Genomic DNA, 10,100 nt, shown 5'->3' with positions numbered 1-10,100 from the left:
GGCTTGCCCCACTCGTGTTGGCAAAAGGATTCTTCCCATCAGTCAATTTTCTGGTGGAATTGAGGAAAAGAGCCTTTTCTGTCATGGTTCTTGATGTTTGGAGCATCTTGACTCAGGAGGTAAAATCTGTCCCTTGCCCCCTAAAAAGCCTTATAAGCTAGCTATGCCAGTTGGCATGGATCCTGAAGGAGACGCTGCTAGCTGGAGGTAGTTGGTTCAGAGTAGGTACCCTACCTCTCCTTTCCACAGTCCTGTTTTTTTAGTTGTTTTAATTTTTATAATTTTAATCCCTTTTATATTTATAATTGTTGTAATATATTGCTTTATCTTGAAGTTATCTAAACCATTAGATGACAGTGAAAAAAATGATAAATAAATACAAATAAATATTATTTAGATCAGTGCTTCTCAAGCTTGTCAGCTTTAAAATGTGTGGATTTCAACTCCTGGGATTCTTTTATGGTCCCTCTTCTAGAGGTATAATCACTTTATTTCACTAAGTATTTCAAAATGTCCACATTAATATAATATTTAAAAAAACATTAATATAATCCTTCATTCATACTCATAGAAAGCAACTATTATCTTCCAAATGTCAGTTCAGGAAAAATTAAACAAGTAAGCATACTCCTAAATAATAAGAAACAGCTTCCATCATAGGAAAGAGCTTCCTATTTATTCTTCTATCTGTAAGAATAAATAGAGATGAAGGCAATCATTTCACTTCATGTCATATCTTAACTTTTTCATCTTCCTTCTCTTTTGTACAAAGTATCTAAACAGAATTAATAAATTAAAAAAGTAGAATTATCATATAATGGCAAAACATGAACGAACAATTCATATGATTCTATATAATACTACAGTTACATTTTTTTTGTCTCTAACAGTGAAAATAAACCCAGTGGAGGTAAAGAAATTTAGCACCTACATTTTCAGTGCTAGAACAGCTAAAATGTTATGTTACAAATAGTAAGTGGTATTAGAAACCTCATTTTATCACTAAAGCTTCTATTTATTTATTATTCCACATTCCTAAAATATACTAAAAACATTATTTTAAAAAATTGTTAAGAATTTAGTGGATTCCAGTTCTGTTGATTATCACTGATACTACCAGAACCATAGGGGTTCAGAAAGACCCAGGTTCATCACTATTGTAAACTAATCTAAGAGTAGAAGATTTTCCATATTTTAAAATAACCACATAAAATAATTAGATTTCAATTTTTGATGGAAAATTAAAAGAGGTAAGAAGGAACTGAAATATAGCTAGATAAATTATTGAATTATGCAACTATGTTGATCATTATAGTAAATCATGTTCTCTTTAGGATAGCAGCTACAACAATATTGAAATAAAGAACAAGAGTGCCATACTGGAGTTTATCCTGGTTGGGCTATCTACAACAACTGAAATTCAGACTCCCCTCTTCTGGGTATTCATAGTCATCTTTATTACAGCCCTCACTGCCAACTTCATTCTTATCCTTACCATATGTAGTTTCAAAAAACTCCACACGCCAATGTACTTCCTCATTGTCAATTTGTCCTTAGTGAATGTAATCTCTATTTCAGTTACAACTCCTAAATTGCTCTATAGTCTTTGGACTGGAGGAAAGACCATCTCATTTTATGGATGCATTGCACAGGGCTATCTGTTTATATGGGCTTTAGGAACAGAACTTCTGCTTCTCTCCTTTATGGCTTTTGATCGCTATGCAGCTATCTGTCACCCTTTGCAGTACACTATGATCATGAGGAAGCAGGTGTGTGCTTCCATAGCTATTGGAGTATGGGTTGTAGGACTGGTCAATTCCTCTACACATTCTGGACTTATATTGCAGTTGTCTTTTTGTGACTCCAATGTTATCAATCATTTCTTCTGTGATATACCTCCATTGCTGCACCTCTCATGCTCAGATATAACTCTAAATGAGATTGTTTTATCTTCCTCAGATGTTATATTTGGGATTGGTTGTTGTGGATTGACTCTAACATCATATTTGTTTATAATAAGAGCTATCTTCAGAATCCGTTCCACTGAAGGGAAGAAAAAAGCATTTTCTACCTGCTCCTCACATTTTATTGTAGTCAGTATTTTCTATTCTTCTGTCATCTATACTTACATCAGGCCCTCTTCAGCCTACTCTCTAGACCAAGACAAACAAATTGCTCTTCTTTATTCAGTGGTAACTCCTGTGGCTAATCCAATCATATATACACTGAGAAACAAAGATTTCAAGGAAGGATTGAGAGTGCTCACAAAGACAATTGGACTGCTCAAGTGATTCAATACTGAGCTATATTCTACAGTGTAATTCTGGAAAAGCAGAATTTCTAATGAATAGATATAATGCATATATTGCAAATTTTTAATCAGAAAATATATATGCACGCATATGTACATGCTCATGCGTACACATAGATGTGTGTTTGCAAAGTTAATTGATAACACAAATATATATATATATATATATATATATATATATATATATATATATATATATATTCAAATGAATGTTTTGACCCCTTAATGAAGTTTTATGTTACTCTAGCAACCACTAAAATTAAAACTGCAACATACTTCAGTTTGCAAAATTTAACAGGCAAATTGGTACAAAAACACAAGGAAAAATTATGAGTGGCATTAGAAACAACATACAATCAAGAAAATTCGTCCAACAATAGCTCAATTTACTTTATCCCAGAGCATGGGAGAATATTTAATAGATTTCTGAATATGATCTATATAGGAACCATCTTTATCTCTGGGGATAAATCATTTCACAAGGCAGCTGTCATAAGGGAGAAGGCATGCTTTCTCTCACTGCTTAAGCAATGGGACTCAGAGCAGAAATAACTACAGAAAGATGCTCTCTTATACAACCAGGGTCGATGCTGTGAAAGACTTTATAAGTGATAAACAGCACTGTTGATTCAAATTCTGATAACTCTGAACCTTGGTTTAAGGATTCTTGTATTGAAATGACAGAAATAAAATTCAGGCTTCAGAGTTGTGGAGACCTTGAAAAAGAAACTACAAGCTTACAGTTGAACTACAGGATCATAACTACAGGATGCAAGCTCAAATATTTTTATAACTTTTGTACCTTATCTCTAGTAAGCAATGTTCCTGTTAGGTAACCAAGTAAAACTAAGAAACTTATATATGCTTGCTTAGAATTGCATTTGAATTTTTTCCAGCCTTATTAGAGGGCCTACCTTTGTCCAGCACTAACTCTGTCCAGCACTAAATAAACATGTGACTTAGAACGAGAATCTGGTTTCTGCCTTTTTGATCTTGTTGAGCCATACCTGATCTCTGATTAACAACACCTTGAATTGCAACCAAAATCCAAATGATAACCATTTGCAACATTCAGCGGAGTTACATGGACATCATGACATATATCTAATACTGCCTGTAGCACTAAATTCTGGATTAACAGTAGCTTTTGAGTGGTCTTCAAGAATAGCCTCATATAACATACCTTAACTAATCTATTCATGAGATGATTAGAGTATGAATAACTGTCTGAAAGGCATTGAGGTCCAGAAAATAGAACAAGAAACACCTATGCAAAGGTCCACTTGGACACAGCTACAATCTGGTCTTTGAGCAGAACTGACAGACCAAGATACCACCAAGTGTACCAATTGAAGAAGTGCCAGTCCTTGCTAGACAAAAATTCAAATACCTAAAACTAGGTAGCCCAAATATCGGCTGCCCCTAAGCCTTGTCAGGATTAACTTTAAATCTATTCCCCCAAATCCAGATGCACAGCATCCAGGTATTATAACAAGTTCCATGTTTAATATGTTTTGTTTTTGTTTTTTTCATATGTGTAGCTTACTTTAGGGTTTGCATTGCCATTATAAAATAACAGAAGAGTTTTTTATAAAATAATGTATGATAGGTTAAAATACAAGATATTTTCACGATTAGCAGCCAAAAATCCATAAGGTACACCCCAAAGTGTCCAGGAAGCAGTGTCTTATACTCGGACATGATTATTCTCAGGAGTTTCTATGGAAGTTTCCAGACTAGGAAATTTATATGCAAAATGATAGCCTAAAATTATTGTTTGAATCCCTGTTAGAGGGAAAACAAATGAAGTAAAATGTTATCAATTAGCTTCAGGATTAAATGAAGAAGATCCATTATTTCTGCCTATCTAGGTTTTTTTTATTCCTTAAGAATAATTTATTTCCACTAAAAGTACATTTGTTAAAAAACATATTGTACAAACAGCTGGTTCAAAACAGTCAATTCAAGCAAAATTATGAGCTAGATACATAGTTATTCATATAAAGAGTAAAATTCTGGACATCATGGGACTTGTGTTCTCTCGATTTCTATACTACTACTTTAATTAAAATTTCATTAGATCTGAACCTCACACAAATATATAAAATGAACAATAATTATTATGATTGGAGTAATTATGAAGAAGCTCCAGAAGTCAATATCTTTGTGGAAAGAAATATTTCATAGGTATATAGATTTGGAACTAGTCTTGGTCTACTTGAAAAATTCTTATTCTAAAGAGTATGCGGGGAAACATTCACTATATAATAATCAAAGTACCTTGAATTATAATAAAAAATGCTTCAGTGCATGTTCCTATAACAGGTATTTCCTCTACTAGAATATACAGAGATGTCTTTGAAAGAATGCTAAGCAAAGCAATACTTCCATTCATTTAGATCAGGGCTGTCAAACTCGTGGCCCGTGGACCAGATGCGAATTGCACTGGCCATGCCCATGCCTGGTTTAGCAAAGAGGAAAAAGTCCCGATACATCATGTGATGCCACCATGATGACATAAGTTTGACACCCCTGATCTAGATGATGCTGTATAAGTTTCCCTCCCAAAAATATCATTACTTTATTTTAAAAAAGAAAAAGATTTCAAATTAATAATGAGCCCAAAATGAGATTACACAACTTTCTTATTGATTAAAAAAAACTGCCTTACATATCTTCCAAATACCAGAACAGGGAACATCAAGCAGCCAAACACATCCTTTATTTATAGAAAGGAGTGCACATCAAAAGCTTAGAACAAAAATGGAATGAAGCCAAGACAGATCCTCAGGTTATCAGTTATAGGTCTTCCCAAACATTGTACTTGAATTGATTGTTGAAGGAACGTTCCATTCATAATGATTACAAAGAACTGTTGTAGTGGAGTTTATCCTGGTAGGGCTATCAGCAACAACTTACATGGAGATATTTCTCTTCTGCATATTCACATTCATCTATCTTACAGCCCTAAGTGCCAACTTCATCCTCATCCTTACCATCTGTACTTTCAAAAAACTCCAGCATGTTATTCTGAACAGAACAGAATAGAATAACAGAGTTGGAAGGGACCTTGGAGGTCTTCTAGTCCAACTCCCTGCTTAGGCAGGAAACCCTACACCACTTCAGACAATGATTATCCAACATCTTCTTAAAAACTTCCAGTGTTGGCGCATTCACAACTTCTGGAGGCAAGTTGTTCCACCGATTAATTGTTCCAACTGTCAGAAAATTTTTCCTTAGTTCTAAGTAGCTTCTCTCCTTGATTAGTTTCCACCCATTGCTTCTTGTCCTACCCTCAGGTGCTTTGGAAATTACCTTGACTCTCTCTTCTTTGTGGCAGCCCCTGAGATATTGAAACACTGCTATCATGTCTCCCCTAGTCCTTCTTTTCATTAAACTAAACATACCCAGTTCCAGCAACCGTTTTTCATATGTTTTAGCCTGCAGTCCCCTGATCATCTTTGTTGCTCTTCTCTGCATTCTTTCTAGAGTCTCAACATCTTTTTTTAAATCGTGGCAACCAAAACTGAATGTAGTATTCCAAGTGTGGCATTACTACCAAGGCATTATAAAGTGGTATTAACAGTTCATTTGATCTTGAGTCTATCCCTCTTTTTATGCAGTCTAGAACTGGGGTGGCTTTTTTGAAAGCTGCTGCACACTGATGGCTCATATTTAAATGGTTGTCCACTAGCGCTCCAAGATCCCTTTCTCAGTTACTGCTATTGAGCAAAGTACCACATATACTGTAAATGTGCATTTTGTTTTTCTTGCCTAAATGTAGAATCTTACTTTTTTCACCATTGAATTTCATTTTGTTAGCCCAATGTTCAAGTCTGTCAAGATCTTTCTATATCTTAAGCCTATCTTCTGGAGTATTGATTATTCCCCCAGCTTGCTGTCATCTGCAAATTTGATGAGTTCCCCATCTATCCCTTGTCCAAGTCATTGATAAATATGTTGAAGAGTACTGGACCTAAAACAGAGCCTTGGGGTACTCCACTGCATATTTCCTTCCATGTAGATGCAGTTCCACTGAGAACTACATGTTGAGTGCGGTTGGCCAGTCAGTTACAAATGACCATCACCACCATCTGGTGGTGATGCTGTCTAACCCACATTTTTCTTTTGATACCATTGACCATGATATTATGCTGCGCCGGCTGGAGGGGTTGGGAGTGGGAGGCACCGTTCTATGGTGCTTTTACTCTTATCTCTCCAACCGGTCACAGTCCGTGTTGGCTGGGGGGCAGAGGTCAACCTTGAGGCACCTTGTTTGTGGGGTGTCACAAGGGTCAGTCCTGTCACCTCTCCTGTTCAACATTTATGTGAAGCCGCTGGGTGAGATCATCCGTGGATTTGGGATGCAGTACCATCTGTACGCTGATGATACTCAGCTGTACATCTCCACCCCAGACCACCCCAATGATGCCCTTGAAGTGATGTCCCAGTGCCTGGAGGCCGTGCGGGTCTGCATGGGGAGGAACAGGCTCCGACTCAATCCCTCCAAGACCAAGTGGCTGTGGCTGCTGGCATCCCGATATAGCCAAATGGTGCCATCGCTGGCTATTGGGGGTGAGTCATTGGCCCCCCACAGAGAGGGTTCATAACTTGGGAGTCCTCCTGGATGCATGGCTGTCTTTAGAAGAGCATATGACAGCCGTGGCCAGGGGGGCTTTCTATCAGGTTCGCCTGATATGCCAGTTGCGTCCCTTTCTGGATCAGGACTCCTTATGCACAGTCACTCACGCCCTCGTCACCTCTCGCCTGGACTACTGCAATGCTCTCTACATGGGGCTCCCCTTGGGGAGCACCCAGAGGCTCCAGCTGGTCCAGAATGCAGCCGCGCAGGTAATCATGGGGGCTCTCATGCGTGAGCTTCACTGGCTCCCGGTGATCTTCCGGGTGCACTTCAAGGTATTGGTTCTCATCTTTAAAGCGCTCCATGGCTTAGGGCCTGGGTATTTATGAGACTACCTTCTGCCACCGATAATCTCCCACCAGCCAATCCGCTCCCACAGAGAGGGTCTTCTCAGGGTGCTGTTGGTCAAGCAATGTTGACTGATGACCCCCAGGGGGAAAGCCTTCTCTGTGGGGGCACCCACCCTCTGGAACGAGCTACCCCCAGGAATACAACTGATCCTGGACCTCCGTACTTTCCGTCGAGCTTTGAAGACCTTCCTATTTCAGCAAGCCGGGCTGGCTTAAAATTTTAATGGGTTATTTTATGGGTAAAGGGTTTTAAATTTCAGGAAGCCAATTTGATTTAATTCTGTTTTAATTTATTTTAATTTTTATATTGTATGTATTTTAATCTTGGCTGTTCACCGCCCTGAGTCCTTCGGGAAAAGGGCGGTATACAAATTTAATAAACCTTAACCTTAACCTTAACCTTTCTATTTTATCTAGTAGTAGGTTATGGTCAGTGGTGGGATTCAAGTAATTTAACAACCGGTTCTCTGCCCTAATGATTTCTTCCAACAACCAGTTTGCCAAACTGCTGGTTCTCTAACAACTGGTTCTCCCGAAGTGGTGTGAACTGGCTGAATCCCACCACTGGTTATGGTCTACTTTATCTAATGCCTTACTGAAGTCCAAGTAAATTATATCAACAGTACTCCTCTGATCCACTAATTTTGTCACTTTGTCAAAGAATGTAATAAAAATAGTCTGGCATGATCTGTTTTTGACAAACCCATTTTGGCTTTTGGTTATTACTTTGTTTGCTTTTAGATATTTGCTGATTCATTGCTTCATTATCTTTTCCAGAATCTTCCCTGGGAAGAAACTCCACAGACCCATGTACTTTTTCATTGCAAATTTGTCCTTAGTGAATGTGTTCTCTATTTCAATCTGCACACTTATAGTCTTTGGACTGGAAGAAAGACCAGTTCATTTTATAGTTGTGTTGCACAGATCTTTCTTTTTATACAGAACTTTGTCAGGTTGACAAAGTGTGCATGGGTAAACCTTTACATTTGGATTGTGCACATATTTTACACTGCCAGCTTCCCGGTTATTAGGAAAATGCAAGATTTTTCCGATGGCCTTAAGATAAAGAATTGTAATACCTATTTGGAATGTGCCATCTGTAAGGCAGCCAAATCAAAAACTGCTGCTATACCTAAGGCTTCTTCTGATGTGCAAGGTACCCTTATCACCTGGTACACATGGATTTGGTTGGTCCTTTTAGGCCCTCCCTTGGCAAGGGGCATTATTTTTTAATGGTAGTCAATGATTACTCTCGTTATGGCCATGCATTTATTTTAAAGGACAAAACTGAAGTCTTTACCAACTTCAAATATCTTTACAACCAGATCCAAATGCAACACAAGGTGTGCATCACTCAGGTGCAGAGCGATAGGGGAACTGAGTTTACACCCAGGACTTTTGAAAAGTGGATGAAGGAGAGAGGTATCCTCCATTTTAAATCATTGCCTCAAACGCCTTTGGAGAATGGCATTGTAGAAAGGAGAAATGGCGTGCTGCAGAATGTCATGAACTGCTTACTTGCAGATGCTGACATGAGCCAAGGTTTTTGGGCAGAAGTGGTCAAAATAGCTAATTATCTAGTCAACAGGATATGGAGTAGTGCCATTAACCAAACCCCATACTTCCTGGTCCATGGAAGAAAACCTTGCCTCTCACACCTGAGAATTTTTGGTTCCTATGCCTGGATCCATATTCCCAAGCACCTAAGAAGAAAGGGGGGCAAGGCATCGAGGAGGCTCAGATTTATAGGTTATGCAAGGCTGCTAGATTTATAGATTGTAGATTTGTAGATTGTAGACAAAAATAACCTTGTCATTGTCTCAAGATCAGCTTCCTTTGAGGAGTGGTCAAATTGGTCAAGAATTCATTCCAATGAACCCAGTTATTCCCCTATTAGGAATGACACTGAACTACCAGCACCACCTAAAGAGGATGAACCAACATACTCCAAACTACAGATCAGCAAAGATCCGGATGGTGATGAATCCCTACCTGACTCTGACAATTTGAACAAGCAATTCCTGGGTGACTTCACACCTTCTGCCTCACCAAAACGTCCATATCTTTGCAGCGGCTGGGACAGAGGCCCGCCTCATTTCAATTGGAAAGATGCATCCGGCAGCTCCAATTCTGACACCAATGCTCTGGATGACAGTGATAATGGTGAGTGGCAATTCCCCAGATGGTCAAAACACTCCAATAAAGGGGTGCCACCCAAAAGGTTGGACATTGGATGTGTGGCCTCAGTCAACAGCATTACCATGGCCCCTAAAACATACACAGATGTCCTTTGGCTTCCCGAGGAAGAACAGCGCAGGTGGAGGGTGGCAATGGAGCGAGAAATGGACAGTCTCAAAAAAATGAAACTCTTCATCCCCATGGAAGTCCCCAAACAGAGGAAGGCAATTGGCACCCGTTGAGTCTACAAGGTCAAGCCAAACTCCTTTATAAGGCCCGGTTAATAGCAGAAGGCTACTCACAGCGCTACTTACAGGACTTTGATGAAGCCTACTCCCCCACCATGAGAGCAGAAAGTGTGACGGCTGCTTTGGTCACCGCAGCAACACATGGGGAACACATTTTTCAATTTGACATGCAAACTGCTTTTTTATTATTATTATTATTAATAATAATAATAAAGTTTTAAAAAGTTTTACAAATATATCCCCCTCCCCCCACCCTCCCCAACCCTCCCCCTTCCCACCCACCCCCTCCCAGCTTCCCAGAGCAAAATACAGGGTATAACATTAAACAATCCTAATCTAACATAATCTAACTAACTGTAGCTTCCTACCTC

General features: G+C 38.8%; 1 protein-coding gene across 1 annotated transcript; it reads left to right on the top strand.

Moving 5' to 3' along the window:
- The first annotated feature begins 817 nt into the window (after positions 1–817).
- On the top strand, positions 818–9,723 carry LOC117668790 (olfactory receptor 13G1-like). Its single transcript, XM_087893628.1, has 3 exons — positions 818–910; positions 1,335–2,287; positions 9,201–9,723. Exons 1-3 carry the CDS (start codon positions 818–820, stop codon positions 9,721–9,723), a joined length of 1,569 nt encoding a protein of 522 aa, XP_087749754.1.
- The last annotated feature ends 377 nt before the right edge of the window (positions 9,724–10,100 follow it).

This window comes from Pantherophis guttatus, chromosome 4 (assembly GCF_059756535.1).
Source record: "Pantherophis guttatus breed Tessera chromosome 4, ASM5975653v1, whole genome shotgun sequence".
In the NCBI taxonomy this organism is placed as follows: Eukaryota; Metazoa; Chordata; class Lepidosauria; order Squamata; family Colubridae; genus Pantherophis; species Pantherophis guttatus.
This window is presented reverse-complemented; position numbering and strand designations above follow the sequence as displayed.

Excerpts from the sequence above, each read along its gene's own strand:
- LOC117668790 (XM_087893628.1), top strand. The coding sequence starts at position 818 with ATGGCAAAACATGAACGAACAATTCATATGATTCTATATAATACTACA. Across the intron at positions 911-1,334 it reads TGAAAATAAACCCAGTGGAG|GATAGCAGCTACAACAATAT; the intron begins GTAAAGAAATTT and ends TGTTCTCTTTAG. Across the intron at positions 2,288-9,200 it reads AAGACAATTGGACTGCTCAA|GAATGACACTGAACTACCAG; the intron begins GTGATTCAATAC and ends TTCCCCTATTAG.